We start from the raw sequence: 16757 nt of genomic DNA on the forward strand, positions 1-16757 counted from the left end.
TACTCTGAATAATTGGGAAATGAATGTCGTTTGGGACCACTGTGGTATCCGATGATTGGTACTGAAGAATGGCTGTGGCATCCTATGATTGGCAGGTGCACTGTTCTGGTCTCCAAATGTAAACTTAATTAGAAGGATTCTTTAAATCACAAAGAAAAGATCTATGAAATTCAGCTGAAGTGGACCATCTCACACACTGTCTCATTGAGGTTTGACGTATCCTCTCAGGCTGGGCCAAGGTAGCTGCGCTACGAGTATTTAGTGCGCTATCATGCACCGCTACACAGAAATGATCAGAGCTGAAGTGCTGGTTACATGAGTTATTGTGGTGTCTCTTACTGAAGCAGACTGATAAAATCATTTTTAATAAATATGTGAAAGTGGGTGTTTTCTCTCCCTAGGTGTACTATATATGTGTGTTGACATGACTTACCCTGCATTCAAACAGCAGGCACCTGCCAGAGGAGTCGCGCACAGCCTTCTGATCCCCCTCCACCAGCTCTCTTCCACCAAACAAGCAGACAGCTGGTTGTAGACACAGAAACATCATCAGCATACACGCAAGTAAACACACAAACATATCAAAAATAAACATACACACAAAAGCGCATCGCATTGTATTTTTGTTTTGTTTACACAATGCCAAATAACCCCTACAAAAAAGTTTCTGACTGTATGCGGTGAAAAATGCATATGGATGTAAGATCTTTAAAGGAACACTTCACTCATAAAATTATCACTTCTATGTCAATCCCTCACCCTGTGTAATCTTAAATTTAAGAAGAAAATGTTCATTTTCTTGCACAAAGTCGTACAAATGTGGCAGTATAATAATAATAATGATAATAATAATAATAATTGTTATTATTATTATTGTTATTATTATTGTTATTATTATTATTATTATTATTATTATTATTATTATACCAACTAAGGCAGGACAAAACTATGGTAAAATTAGACAAGAGGTAATATGTAAAAAACAAAACAAAGACAGATGACAATAAGAAACAGAGATTTTTTTTTTAATTAATAAAAGTACATATGATAAAAAGAATAAAACCAATAAACAAAAACACTACTGCTACTAATATATTATTATTATTGTTGTGGTTGTTGTTGGTGTTGTAATAATGAAAAAAATAATGAAAACAAAGAGAGAATATAAAGATGAACACAAGGAAATCATAATACAGCAAGCAAAATTGGTAAAGAAGTGATCTGAAAGAGGTCATTTATCCTGCAAGCCTTATGTCCTCAGGCAAAGCCTTGACTTTGGAATGGCCAAAAGGGCACTTCCCCAGGACCTCAGGTTGTGAATTGGGTCATACGGGGTCAACATTTCTGCTATATAGCTTGTAGCCAGAGCCAGATGTGCTTTAAAAGTGATCAGTTAAATCTTAAAATCAATAGGAGTAACGCTCCTGGGCAAGGGACTGCATTTAAGCTCTGTCTCTGCCTTCCACTGAGCAGAGTTCAAATGGAAGCACTTGCCTAGGCGCGCTTCTTATTGTAGCGTGAGACCGTTAATGCTGTAGAGTAAGATTTTTGCAAAAACATATGTGTTTGGGGAGTAATGTGCATATGACTGGATAAATGAGACTTGGATTACACAACATGAGTTTTGTAAGACTTTGTAATTAGATGTTTTAATGTGGTTTCACTGTTGTTATATGCAGCCCTCCTTTACACTAATTCATAAAAATTCTTTTATTTTCGGGATTCTTCATTCACCATGGACGCATGACCGAAAGTTTTCTTCACTAATTCAGTGTAACATGAAGAGAGTAACTGATAAGAAAATTATCATTTTGACAGTAAAGTATTCCTCTAAGATTGTTATTGTATTATGAGTTAAATCTGTTGTGTGAGAAATAGTGACTTTATTTTAATATAATTTATTGGGTTTTTTTAAACAAAATTATTGCAAATTGTTGGATTACTTTCAATAGAGTGCATTGGAAGGGAAATCTTGTCAAAAGATGGATTCTTTTGTCTATATATATTTTTTTTAGATGACAAATATGTCATGTTTTCAGATTCCAAAGTGAGATCTCTATAAATGTATTAATTTTCAAACAAACCTTTATTTATTATCTAATTAATCAATTCATAATCAATTCTCATTTATGATTCTCACAATATAATATATAATACCCAAATTCTCAGCATAATATTACACACACTTTTATTCCACTGCCTCCCCGAAATATATTCACATTTATCCCAAATCTACCCTCCTACATGAACACTGGCAGACCAGCAGGGGTCTTATCTAACAGCACTGTTTTACATGTATGATACAATCTGTGCTTGTTATTTACAGCTTTTTTTTAAAGTCCTCAGGTAAACTGACTCAAACCAAATCAAGCATGTCGAACCCAATTAAGCAACTAAGTAAGGAAGGAAATAATTAACATGAAGAGAGAGAGACAAAGAGAGAGAGAGGGAGAGAAAAAGAGAGCTTTGCACGCTGCGACACTGAGGAGAATCCGTTTCATATAATTGTAGTGCGGGAAGGGTGCAAAAATAATCACATGGGCAGAGAGAGGGTGTTTGATGAGCAGTTGGGGTCAGACAGATTCAGACTGATATGAGGAAGAGAAATGATTGACACCGCAGGTCAGGCCCTATCACAAAGCGGTGTATCATGAAAGCGGAGGACTTCTGAAACAGTCATTTGACGTTCTACTTGACAGACCATCAAAAAAAAAAAAAAAAAAAAACAGACTCAGAACTCCTCCCTGCAAGGCCTTGCACTGCCAGATAAGGCTTTAATTTGGAGAGCGAATCATGTCTTTGTAGTGAGGAAACTTGCGGCACTCTTCCCTCCAAAGCCTGAGCATGCGTAATTAGCTGTGTGTTTGTCTACCTCGTTGAGATAAGTGAGCACAGGGGTGTAGAGTTTAAGGGGATTACCAGCTACGTGTTTATATTTGTGTAACACAGCGGCAGGTTCGGAGTCATACTTAAAAACCCCTGTGCTGAAGCCACGACCCCATGGGTCAGTGGAAATGATGCCAACGCAAGCTGATGAGAATCCAAGACTAATGGTTTCTTGCTGATAAAGACTTAAATCTTGTCTATTATTTGCTTTGCAAGGGAAGCAGTAGAGCAACGGCAGCAGTGTGTGGGAGTGTGTGGTGAGAAAGTTCGCAAGTGAAGTAAGCTTGCACAAGATTCTGAGTGAGAGCTACGGGGAAACATACATCCATAAAGGATGCTGTATTTCTCTATTATTCATGTGGTCTGTAACCTTCTATAACTCACAGGTGAAAACACTCTTATTAATACTGAATTAAAGGGATAGTTTAGATTTTTTGAAGTGGGGTTGTTTGGGTCACTTATCCAAAGACAGTTGCTACAAATAGTAGATGTCAGTCGACGCGGCCCCAGTTTGGAGAAGAAGGCAGGAGTATTTTCACTGATTTACCTTTCCGTCGAACAATGATTTCCAAAAGGAGAATGACGGCTGTTACATGGCTCTCATTAAAGCCAGACTCCATTGAGAAAAACAGTAATTTACCATTCTTGAACACTGGAGCTGTTGGCCTACTGCTAGTTAGTTTGTGTTATTGTGTGACTTAAGTGTCTGAAAGGCTGAAAATTACTGTTTTTCTCAATGGACTCTGGTGGGTTTGACGAGAGCAAATATGGGGAACAGAAGCTATTAATGGCATCCCTCGTCAAAACGCGCTATCTGACAGAAAGGTAAATCTAATATACTTTTAACATAGCGTTCACGTGTTATTTTTAGGTGGAACTTTATTTAGGTTGCTAAAATACATTTTGTTGCTGCCCCCATCTGTCAGGTAACACACTGACTTTGGATAGGAATCCAAAACAACTCTGCCTCAAAAAATGCGAACTACCCCTTTAAGTTTATTAGTTCATCTGTTCTATAGATTGACAGGCAGCTCTTTCTGCATTCTTAAAAGCAAATCCATTACATTTCTTTAAGTTTCATTTGGGTTAATACCAGAAGAATGATGGGGTGAGAGAAGCTAATATCCTCTAAAAACCATTTTTATTGAGAGGGGAATTGAGAGAATATGAGATGCAGAGTGCTGCGGTGAAAAGGCTAATAAGAGTTCATTGCTGAACTCAGTCTTGAGTAAAAAAAAAAAAAAAAAACAGATCCTCTATGTAGATATGTGATGAAACAGAATTATTTATCCAGCAAGAACACATTAGGGCTCATAAGTGGAAAAAAAAGGACGTTTAAGACAAAACTATCAGCCGTTAGAGTGCCGATCATCTCAGGCATTTAGTATTTCTGTTGTCTACACTTTTCTCCCAGCCCCAACACATACGCCATAAATAGGATCTACTTTACATCACATGCAGCGATCCCAAGATTTACTGGCTCATGTCTGTGTGACTGGTGGCCATCTGTGTTTTGAAACCAGCTAGTGAATAATTGATCGATCCATGTATATGCAAAAGGATGGACTCATCTCAAGAGGCATGTTAGGAGGTAGCTTAGCAACACAGCAGAGGCCTGGTCAATTGTCAGGCAGCCCTTGTGGAGGCGTGATGTGTGCTCTAAATCTGGTGGTGGTGGTGGTTGTTTTGCTGTTGTGTGTGTTTGTGCTGCAATTGTGTCCATGATTGTATGAGTGTAGGAGGGTGACGAGGTTAAGGGTACTCCACTCACGCTGGCACTCCTTGCAGCAGGCACCCTTTACGTAGGCAGGCGCTGTGCCCGACGGGCACTGAGGGGGAGGGCAGGAGATGGCCTCACATTGCACCGTGCCATTCTGGTGAAGAGAGAGAAACACAACATGTTGTTTAAAGAGTGACTACTACAGGCAGACTGATACTGGATTTTTTTTCTGGGCTGAAATTGATAGATATTACATTAATATCAAGGAGAGAAATCTGAAGATACTTCTATTTTTTTTGCAAACATATACATACTTTTGGTAAAAAGTCATTTAAGGGACAGTTCTCCTCAAAATCTAAAATACATATTCTGCCTCTTACCTGTAGTTTTATTTATCAACCTAGATTGTTTTAATGTGAGTTGAACAATGCATTAATGTTAAAGGCTAAATAAGTTTTTTTGTGTTACATTAACGTACAGTGGACTGGATTTCTTTACATGCACATTGTCAGTTAACTTATTTATTAAGACTGTCGATATTTGCACTGTAAAACCAACTTCTGTACATCTGTACTTCCTCCATTGCACCTTTTGTAAATACATTTTGTGTTCTTTTTATTCTGTGTTTTTCATTATATATTTGTAAATTGCTTCTATATTTTTATCTCTTATACTATTTAAATATTCAATATTTTTATTCTTCCTTCATGTTTATTGTTTTGCACCAAAACAAAAAGTCAAATTCCTTGTATATGTAAATGTACTTGGCAATAAAACCAGATTCTGATTTAGATTCTGAAGAGTGCTGGAGATATTGGCCAGTGGCCATAGAGATGTTTGACTTGTCTCTCCAGTGAAATGGAAGTAGCTGGTACCCAGCTTGTGGTGCTCAAAGTGTCCAAATAATATGTTTGAAAAACTGAACAGCGATGTCTCTCTCCAGAAATCACGGTTTCTCAAGACAATCCACAGACCTTGTTGTGAGCAGTTTCATGTAGGAACTATTTTCTGTCCACACCCACAAACTGTATCAGTGTGCAGATGGAAAAGAGGCTCATGCTCGTGACAGCATGAAATGTAAAAGGTAAAGGCATCCTCCTTGTCTGAGCTGTAACATTAGCTTCCACAGTGGTGCTAGCTGACCTAGCAGCGTGACCTGTGATATGGTTGGCAGGCAAAATAGTGTAGAAAAAGATAGAAAAGACAGAAAATAGCTACAACATGAAACTCCTCACGTATCACTCTGCATTACTGTGCTAGCTAATGTTACAGCTCAGACAAGGACGACACCTCTGATGTTTAAAATCTCATCAAATTATGAAATGGACTCGGTGATGAGTTGAAATTGTGTTGCTCTCTGTTGAGTGTAAAAAAACAACTTAAAATGTAAAATGATAACAAATTGTAATGTAAAATAATTCAGGATTTATAATAGCATGAAATAATAGAGCATGACAGTTTAGAGTATAACAGGTTTTGTTTTTAATTGATTTTTTTTTTGTTTCTTTGCTGTTTTCTGGGTTATCCTTTGGTTGATTTAGGGTAGGCGAAAATAAGCCTTGGGCTTCAGCCTATTCCTTTTTTGGTTACTGATTAAAACTCTTCATTAATTCATTATTCATGTAACTCAAACCTAAACAATCTCAACTGATAAATACTGAAAATGGTCATTACCTAACCGTGACCACAATATATTCAGTAATAACTGAACTAAAACTAAAACTAAGTTATAGTGGATAATGTAAATGAGATTTTTTTCTAAATGAAAAAAGAAAAAAACATATTTTTGCTATTTTTGTACTGCAATTTCTTTCTTTTTTCAGTATTTAAAATTCTGCATAATAAATGCTGATGTGACCAGGCCCCGTACTTATCCCTCACTCTGTTGCAAATTTTTAAATATGCTAAAATGGATGATTCTGGTATAAAACATGTGTATGTTCACTCTTTAAAACAGTGAGCCTTATGCTGTAAACCTGCTGATAACCTACAGTAGATTTCCCACAGAACCTTCTGAATCTAATATATTTTCATGCAATCTGCTTTTCTCCGGTTGTGCCTGTAATTAACATTGCTTCCACGGATGAAAGCTCTGTGACAGCAACATCTATGAACCTGATCCACATAATTGATGACATCTTAATGCATGACCTTTGAATTTTAAAGGTCACAGCTAATTGCCACACATAAGGTAAGGAACATATCCCATCTAATTCCTTAATTGCGGCCCAGGAATGGCAACACACTGTTCCTGGCGAATGAAGCGATTTCATTGGATGAGTGGGCAGAACAAATCCCTGATGATAATTATCATCTGTCAAGAGCAATTAGGTGCGGTGCACTGAGAGATATGTGATTTCCTAGTTCTTTTTGCATGTTGGGTAGTGGTGCGCAGTGACATCCAATTGGCTGTTTGGAGGAGTTCAGCAGCAGCGAATGAGTTTTATGTTCCGAAGCTGAGTCGACTGACAGGGGGTGAAATCTATTTGCTGATATGATACCAGCCCCAGATCTCCAATCGCTTCTAATTCTCTTTTTTGGCAATTATTCACACTTTATGTAGCGCAAAGTAGACCCTTGAGAGTATTGAGCATTACTAAGCACTGTTGTTGATGTGTCTAATCCTGAGTACTGTGGAGCTTTTCAGTATAGTATCTCTTTCTCGGGTAACTGGGGCAACCCGCCTCTGATACAAAGAAATAATGAGAATACAAGCAGTCGACAATGGGGCCCCCTGCACTCTGCACCTCCACCCCACCAAAACACACCCACACACACCCCCACCTTCACACACTTGATGAACACGGGAGCGAAACAAAAGCCACGACCTACAATGGGAGCAACAAACGTGCAAATGTAGGCGATCGCATACACACACAACTGGTGTGTGCACAGACACAAAGCAACACACCATGTTGCAGACATGATGAAAAATGCATGTTCTCCCTTTCTCTCAGGCACACATTCACCCACACATTCTCACACAGACACAAACATATCTATTTATTTTATGGCACATGCCTGTAAACATGTATATGTGAATGGAACAAACCCACAATCACATACAGTAAGACAAGCACATAATTCCAGATCCAGTGTGTCCCCTCTTACACATTCACACACACACACACACACACACATTTAATTAAAACTGAATGCCCTCCCTTGCTCCTTATTACTCCAACGTACACACCCATGCACCCAGTGTGAACACACACACACACACACACACACACACACATTTACACACAGTGAAACCCCACCGTGCATGTGCAGTTCCTGCAGCCATCTGTCCAGCCCTCGTCCTCCCTGTAGACGACCCCCTTGACGCTGCAGGTTCTCTCACAATAGCAGCCATCCAGCCCATTCATCTTCTCCTCCGCCCTGGACAGCTGCTCACGCCATCCCCCCAAAAAAACACAAAAGGCAAGGAGAGAAAATGAGAGTCAGCCTTGTTGTGTGTCTATATTCACATGTAGAAAGCAGAGCTTCAAAAGCAAACCTACGCCATCACAAAGATAAGTCATTAGACACCATTAACCCCATTTACACAAACTGTCTCTGCATTAGAACAGAAAAGACTTGAACAATAGCCAGCGTCTAATAGTAAGATGTCACTGACTGCCTGTTGCAATGAATGTTAACGACAGCAGCACACTGACAAGTGGATATTTTATGCTATAGCACAACTTTCAATTGTGTCAGTTAATTTAAATGGTAATTACAGTTCTTTTTTTGAACATAATGTTACATTTGTGGACTAAATTTCAAATTAATACGTAGTATCACATTACATTACCTTGCTGGATGTTTTAGCGAGGATATCCTGCAGCTCCATGATTTTCTGCACAAGTCCGTGGAAATCATTGCAGGTTGGACATGCTGAGATAAAAGATAGAATTACTTCTCTTTTCTTTTTTTTTTTACTTAAAAAATAAAAATAAAACTCAGCATCTGAAAAATCCTGGCAAAAACTGGTTTATAAAATTATTATCCACAGTACAACTGTGTTATTCAAACATTTAAAAAGATAAATAAATACTTACTAACTTACTGTAAGGGGCTTCAGCAGCTACTGCAATTTTGTTTCTCACTCTCTATTATTGGAAACATATTCTGAGGTGTCCTCTCAGTAAGGACCTCATTTACTGTAAACTGCAGTAAGTACTAGTGTCCTCTGGCAACTTTTGGATGCGTGAGGACATAAAATCTGTGTGAAAATAATTTTAAACCATGAGATGTTTGTGTGTGTTCCTTGTCAGCAGGAGAAGCAGTTTGTCTTCAACTAACTGTAGAACTGAATAGTTAGCATGAGCTGCAACAGCCACCATGCTGGAACGGGTGAAGAAAATAGTGCCACCTGCAAAGATGCATCATGATATCCAATAAAAGGGTGTAACTACACTAGAAATCCATCTCTGGTAACAGAGTGGTCCCAGAATGAGTCCTAAAACCTGGAAATTAGTTAGCATTTCAGCACTCCCAGTTCCCTCATCTCAAAGTCAATTGTTTTTTTTTAATGGGTTTTTGGTTAGATGCCTGAAATAAGGTCTGTGGTTTTCACTAGCTTAAGAGACTTTCACATTTTGTTTTAAAACATTAATACTTCAGTCAATACCCCACTTGTGAATTCTGAAGCTTTTACATTTCTTAAAAAAGACGGTTGCTAAAAAGTGGCTAAATGAGACTACAGACCACCATCATGCTGAACAAGCCTTCACAGCCTCTCTGAGGTGGTGACGCTGAAGTCATGCAACCATGGTGTGGTTTGTTTATTGCCTAACATTAGTTTTTTTTTAATTTCTGTAGATTGCATTTAGAATTTAGAAGATTATCTTGTTGAAACAAACATGTAACTATCATAAAAAAAAATTTCAGCGCTTATTTTCTGCAATAACCCAAAATCCAATGGAAAAATCTCATTGATTTTTTGTTCAAGGGAGCCACGGCAATTTTAAATTCTGGGCTGGTCTACTAACAAACGCATCCCCACAGTGATCTGTTTATTACAGTGTTTCAAAAATATGCTCACTGGTTACCTCATACTCAAGTCATGCTGAATTCAGATTTTGATTTGGTAATATACTTTTTTGATGATTTTAATTTCTTAGATGAATGTTATAGGCTCCTCATACAGAAGGATGTGGACACATGTTAACATTTATATGAGTTTACATTGCCCAGAACTTTTTGCTAAATTAAAAAGAAGCTGCATCAAGTTGTATTAAGTCATCATAAGAAAAAAGACATTCCTCACTTCCTCAGGAGAACTCAGGGAATTCTCCCTTTTACTAACTGATTGACTATTTGCTAAACATTTTACTAACTTAGGTTGCATCGAGGGAAAATTTGTTTCTTAATTGCTAAGCTTTTTTAAAGCTGTTTTACTCCGCTGAGTAAAAAAACCTTTCAAGAATTTAAATAAAAAAGCTAATCAGTGCAATCAAGTGCCTTGCAAAATAAGTGCCAGAGGTAATTTAAATCAAATTAAATTAAACACTCAGTGAAATGATTCTTTAATGTGTTGAGCAAGGCTGCACTCACTTCTGTTTAGATCCGGACACTGTGAGATATAACCCTGTGGCATCACCAGGATCTCCACGTCCTGCATCACTCCCTGCAGACACACACCAAACATTTCAATCAAGGAGAATAACACTTTACCGTAGGAAGACAGACAATGAAAATGACATGAAGCATGTTAACGTATAGTAGGTGGATAAGGAACAGAAGGGGCGGTGGTGTCTAACTGCTTATGGCAAATTTTGCACGAGATAACATGGAACCCGAGCGTTCATAGCACATGCAAACACAAAACCAACAACCCTGTTTATGTTAGCCTTGATAACTGATGCAATCACAAAACTGAACACAGTGAAACAGCAGTAAATCTAAGAGTGCAAATTTTTTTTCAATCTGGGGAGTGAGAGACAGTTATATTATCTCTAATATGCCTCCTAGGTTGTCGCCCGGATGAATCATCTCATAACCGCACACCAACAGGAAGTTAAGTGACCCAATGATGTGGGACTTTTAGTAGGGAGATGGATTTTTTTTTACCCCAATCTCCTCTGATAAGCATAAACAGGAGATACAGATTCAATTTGGTTCATAACACCCAATTGATGGCCTTTCGTCCTGTGGCCGAAACACATACACATATACACATACGCACACAGATGCCTTGTCGCCATGGTAACCTGGGCCATTTCATTCCTTGAGTGCATTTATTTCCCTTACAGAAGTGTAGCGGTGCAACTTAGGAGAAATTGTTTTTTAAATTGTCTTGCCACTTCAATTTACCGGCCATAAATTTAAAATCCCACGGAAATGATTTGCAGATTTTTCACAGCGACGTGCTGAAATGGAAGCAGATTGGAGTTGTGACTGTCAAAGTAGTAATGAAACCATGAGACTATGCATTTATCTGCAGCTATCGCACCTAGTTTACATCATGCATCTACAGTAAACTTCATCTGCTATTTATACTGCCATATTAATACGTATGCTTTTTGGTAGAGCATATAGTTTAAGTCACAGCGGAACGGAAGTTAGAGTGTCTTCATCGTCAGTAATTAGACGAGTTTACAAGAAGTCAAAAGATCCTTTAGATTTGATGAATCACTTAAAGAAATATTTTTCTGAATTTTCGACCAGCTCAGTATCATAACAATGTGGGTAGACTGTGTAAATGAACAATGGTAAACTTTTCTGCATCTTACCAGTGCCCAGATCTCTGTTAAAAATTTCTGCTGGCTCTAAGGATGTTGCTTGAATTATAGATTCTGCATTTTTGTGTGTCCATCACAGACACAAACTCAGACCAAATGACATAACTCCGATCAGAACTTGGTACTGCTGATCAAATACAAACCCAGATTCTGTTGCTGTATAACCTATATCTCATCTAAAAAGTTTTCGAAAACATTTTAGTGCACTCTTTGACTGTAGTTCAAGAATTTGTTGACAGAAAGTGGGCACCATATTGTTTCCTCTATTGGAAAAAGAAGCTGAAAAAAATGAGATTAAATGGTACAACTAAGCAGTACTGATCAAATATGAACCAAAATGCTGTAAATGGGTTGTCTTTTTCTCCCCTAAAATGTTTTCATAAACATATTTTAGCTTACTGTTTAACTGCAATACAAGATTGTTTGTTACTAGTCAGCTGCCATATTGTTTCCTCTGGCAAAATTGCCATGCAAACATTCTATCATCCACCATCGAAAGTGGTTGTTGGTCTGGTATGGTGCAGCGCATTCTGGTAGTTGTAGTTTTTACTTCTTGAGCAAAAACTAATGCCACAGCCTGTTTTCTCCCTATGCTCTGCTCACATAGTACCAATTTTAAACATATTTGCATCTTTCTGTTGCATAGATAGCCTAGTTTTATGTAAAGACCATCTTTCCAGCAGTGAAATACTTCTTTAAAAGTAAGTGACTACAGTCTGATATACAGCTAAAGAGAGATAAGGAGCTGTAAATTATTGAAATAATAAATTAGACCTTAGTTACGTTCTTTTATACAAATTAAGGTTTTGCCCCCTGAAAACTCACCATCTATATTCTACGATCCACCTGCTAATGGTCAAGTACAGTTTCTATAATTGGCAGGGCTAGGTATTTTAATCATATTGGATACAATATGTATCTATGTACTATATATAGTACATATATGCCTGTGGGTTTAGGATGCAATATAAAGACCTTAATGTTCTACAGAAGGAAATAAACTCTGTAATAAATTATTTATTTTGCCATTTAACAAGAGATATTCGAATACAGGTTTAAAAACTGATTTTTTTTTTTTTTTTAAGGAGATGTGTTATAATGCATCACAATCAAAACAACCAGTTGTTAGACTTTGCTCTGCACCTTCTAGCGACTGAAAAAGCAAGATTTTTTGACCTCTCCAAAGTGATTCCTCTGTGTCGGTGACATTCTGCTTACTGCAGCATGCACACAGTAACATGTGGGACATCACTTGTGTGTCCATCTATACCTCAAAATGTGAATTTATAAAAGACAACAAGTGAGGGCTGATTCATTTCTGATGCAGTAACATACTTTTTTTTTTTTACAAAATCCAAACAATTATGAAAAGATATTTCCTGCTAGATTGAAAAATAACTCCAAAATGAAAGCTGACTGTGAAATCAAACCTGATTTGCATGTTTCAACAGTTTCTGTTTGTGGATGCATTTGGGATTTGCCTGAATTAAAAGTAAATTGTTTTCAGCTTTTTAAGTTAGGGTGCAGAACAATTTGTTACATCAGCATACATATCCACAACAAATGACACACCACTGATGAAATTCAAAAATTCTGTCCCCAGATAAGTAAGATAAAATAGATTTAGCTCTGTCACGATGTGTGTGGACTGTAAAGAAGATATTTATCGAGCTGTGAAGCAGAGCTGCAGATACGCTCATTCTGATTTAAGTCTTTACTCTTACTGTTAGGGATGAGGTTTTCTCGTCCTCAGCTGACACCCACGTACACAACACTTGTGTGTGTGAGCGCACGTGTGTTAATGAAGCAATGTGTTTTAAAAGGAAACGCGGCTTCCGAGCAACTAATCACGGCTTCAGAGAGGGGTGAGGAGAGATGCTGCTATGTGACAAGATTAGTGGGTGACCTCCAAGTCTTCCTCATTCTACCAATTAACAATGAGAAAATTCAACAGCCAGAACACATTGTGTAAAGCATTAACACACACACACACACACACACACAAACATCACCCACACCATCAAACACAGAGCTGGTTGCCAGCAGACTGATTAAAATAGTTACAGTTGCCGGTAAGCTGAGATCTTGCCCCAACGTGTCTCCCCAGGTGGGAAATTTTACAGTGTAGCCCAGTCTGGGAGAGGCGATATATGTCTCCCAGCCTGATAAACAATAGTATAGACTAAGCTTAATGAGCATAGTCCAGAGGCTATTTAATGATTTCTCCCAAATCAGCGGTGTGGGGGTTGCTGAGATAATTGCAGCGGGCTTAGCTGCAGACTTAGGGAAAGGGAACAAACAATGACAAAAAAAGTCAATTCCTAGGGTGGGCAGAACAACCCTCAAATTAAAATGGTAAGCCTTGAGAAATGCACGCAATTAAGTCCAACAGCTACAATAAATAAAACCAAACAAGGCAAACAAAGAAGGAGAAGATACAGTATAAAACCAAGATTGAGTGTGAAGAGAAAAGCTGATGCAAAAGCTGAGATGCATTACTTGTTCTTGCCATTCTGAATCATTTATCACAGATCAGAACAGGCATCAAAATTCATTCTCAGAGAGGGAAGTTTGTGCAATAGTGCCAACCTTGAAGAAGCCATGAGCGGCATTTCTCTGCCCGAGCCAGAAGGACGCATCCTCAGGTATGTCCATGTAGGGGACTTCCACCACCCGCTCATAGATCCTGCAAAAAAAAAAAATAAATAATCATTCATCAGCTCGGTTCATTTTTCATCTTTTTTGTTTTATTTCTAGCCTATTTCCATCCATTTAGAATATCAGCTCCCCCCTGCACTGCAGGTCCTCCTCTGTTAAATCCTTCTTTTAACTCTTTCCCTGAGGAGGGTATAGATAGCCACATGCTTTCCTTGATACACACGGTGTTGCCGTCTGCTTCTTTTATTGTGCCAAGTAGGCTCTTCACACACAAATAGCTACTCTCCTTTCATACAGCAGATGCACGTACGATGAGTGTCGACTCAAGGTGCATTCGACCTGCATTGAACCCATTCATATGACGCCGCTGAAAGAGGCTGCTTTCTGCTTGTCCCTGTCAGCAAAGACTCCAGTCTGTGGTTTAGTTGCTGAACCACAGAATCACATGTTTTACAGTGAATACTTAGCAAATAATTTTCAGTTTCACTTTTGTTTTTCTGCCCATATGCTATTTTCTCTCCTTTTCCCTCTCACTCTCCTTTCAGGGAGTTGAGAAAATTCTGTGAAAATTCTAGGTAATTAAAGTATTTTTCCATCCCTGACAGAAAAGCCAAATCAGGGCAGCATCAGACCTGCACTAAATTCTGAACAGGAGTGTAGTGAAGGAGGGTTAACCCGTTCTTATAGATCACTGATCCAGGTTTGACTCATGTCACTGTGTAACAGTGTAAATTGTGGGTGTGTAAATAGAGGCGGATAAAGCATTCAAGGTGGTGCCCCATTTATTCTTACAGAAGTTGCTCAGCAGCACTTGAAGCAAAAAAAAATAAGTTTCCCAGGTATAAAATGATTTACATCTTCTGCATCATTGATCCCCATTGTTATACCTGATGGCAGTTTAAAATTGAAAGTAAGTACTTTTGCCAAAATGATTTCACCTTTGAATTCTCTGTGTAATGTACATTGAGCAACTTTATAAATCTAACTTCAAGAGTCTGTTTTGTACCACAACAATGACTTTACCATCGACTGCATTAAAAAAATTGACATGGCCACTGTGACATCACCCATCGGTTTGTGGATTCCCATTTTGAAGCCACAAGTTTAACATTTTGACTCTTATCTTGGATTTTTGGAGCAAGAAATGACCATATTGGAACTAGAGAGTGGAGCTGTGGAGGAGTGAGGCGTGGATCTGACTGAGCCTGAGGACACTATCTGTTAGTGACAGCCTGTCACTCAAAGCAGCCACAGCTTTAATTATGCATTACTTTAAGCTGTCATGAAATGCAAAAGGGGGAGTTATATAAAAATTCAGCCTCCAAACAGTTGTCATGAATGAGCTATAGAGAACAGCTTTAGAGACCAAAACTGGTTTTTTTTTTTATTTATTTATTTTTTTTTATTATTAGTTTTTAATTTTCTTTTTTTTGTACAAGGCTGTTAACATTATTTCTGCTATAAAGTTGGGCATTTTAACATGGGGGTCTGTGGGGATTTGACTCACTTTTGGAGTCAGCCTCAAGAGGCCATTTGAGGAACTGCAGTTTTTGGAACTTCTGCACTATTCAAGTACTGCATTAAAGTGGCCGTTTACCATAAAGTAGTCTAGTGTTGAAATGTTTCCATTTACCATTTTGTAGATTTTCTGATCAAAGACACTTAAAAATGAAATATTTGAACTTTGAACAGAAAAAAAGATTACTATTCAAAGTAGGGATGCACCAATCCAAATTTTCCTTTTCTTGACAACAATTCTAAAACTCCAACTCAGGTTATAAGCCCGTAATGAGTGCCAATCAAATACCCAAATTTAAATTAAGGTAATAGAAGGGGGTCACTGTGACACGAAAACTGAGTGAGTGACTTGCCGTGACTCAGTAAAAGTAACTGAGGAGAAACTGAAATTTAAAATTATATTGACAAAAAACTAAATTTAATGAGGATCAGTCACATTTTGGCCAATATCTGATACACTTAATAGGGTCAGCACTGCGACTGATACCAAACTGTTATGCTGGATTGGTGCAGCCCTGATTTATAGTTAGTTTTGGAAAAAAAAACAAACAAGAAGTTTATTTGTATTTCCACTTTAAATTGTAATATTTAACAGTCAGTATTCTTCCAAACTATAACATTTATTTCACTTACTTTAATCATTTTATTGTAACATTCCATGATTCTTACCTGTTGCAGTCGACATGTAATATGACATGAGAGGCGCTGACGGCCACTGAGACCTTGTGCCACTGATCATCAGCCAGGCTGTACGGGAACACCTCAGTGTGTGGCTGCTGGCCTTTGGTACGGTAGTGAAGACGCACCTCACTGCGCTGGCCACTGCTCTCCAGCTCCAGGAACCTGCAGAATCAAAGTGCCAGAAACCTGCTTCTAGTAACAGTTACACAATGACAGTTTATCTGAGGATTTGGGGTCCCTGCATTGTACAACACGTCTTGTTGCATTAAGTCTCATTACTGGAACCAAATCCTTATTTCTGTTCACACAAAAAACTGCATGCATCACCAAAGTGTCGCAGCTCCTCTCAGCAGTGCTGAGAGATGCACATCACTTATTTCCAAGCAGTGCACTCACACCCCCCCAGATGTGCAACACCATTTAGAATTTAATCACATCACTAGACAAGCATCATGGTACTATATGGCTGTTAAGTGCAACATCAGCAACACACAACAATAACCCACATGCAGAGGTTAAAGTCCATACATTGATGTATTAGTATTCTACCAGAATCCACTTCT

General features: G+C 38.2%; 1 protein-coding gene across 1 annotated transcript in view; it reads right to left on the bottom strand.

The window, feature by feature from the left end:
- Window positions 1-16757, bottom strand: part of nell2a (neural EGFL like 2a) — a 104652-nt gene that overhangs the window by 74623 nt on the left and 13272 nt on the right. The window contains exons 4-10 of the mRNA XM_042496264.1: window positions 16183-16356; window positions 13927-14023; window positions 10151-10223; window positions 8406-8488; window positions 7870-7998; window positions 4658-4760; window positions 434-525 (exon numbers count right to left, since the gene is read on the bottom strand). Of these exons, the coding sequence (XP_042352198.1) occupies window positions 434-525; window positions 4658-4760; window positions 7870-7998; window positions 8406-8488; window positions 10151-10223; window positions 13927-14023; window positions 16183-16356 (751 nt within the window). The remainder of the gene's footprint in view (window positions 1-433; window positions 526-4657; window positions 4761-7869; window positions 7999-8405; window positions 8489-10150; window positions 10224-13926; window positions 14024-16182; window positions 16357-16757) is intronic.

This window comes from Plectropomus leopardus, chromosome 11 (genome assembly GCF_008729295.1).
Source record: "Plectropomus leopardus isolate mb chromosome 11, YSFRI_Pleo_2.0, whole genome shotgun sequence".
Classification (NCBI taxonomy): domain Eukaryota; kingdom Metazoa; phylum Chordata; class Actinopteri; order Perciformes; family Serranidae; genus Plectropomus; species Plectropomus leopardus.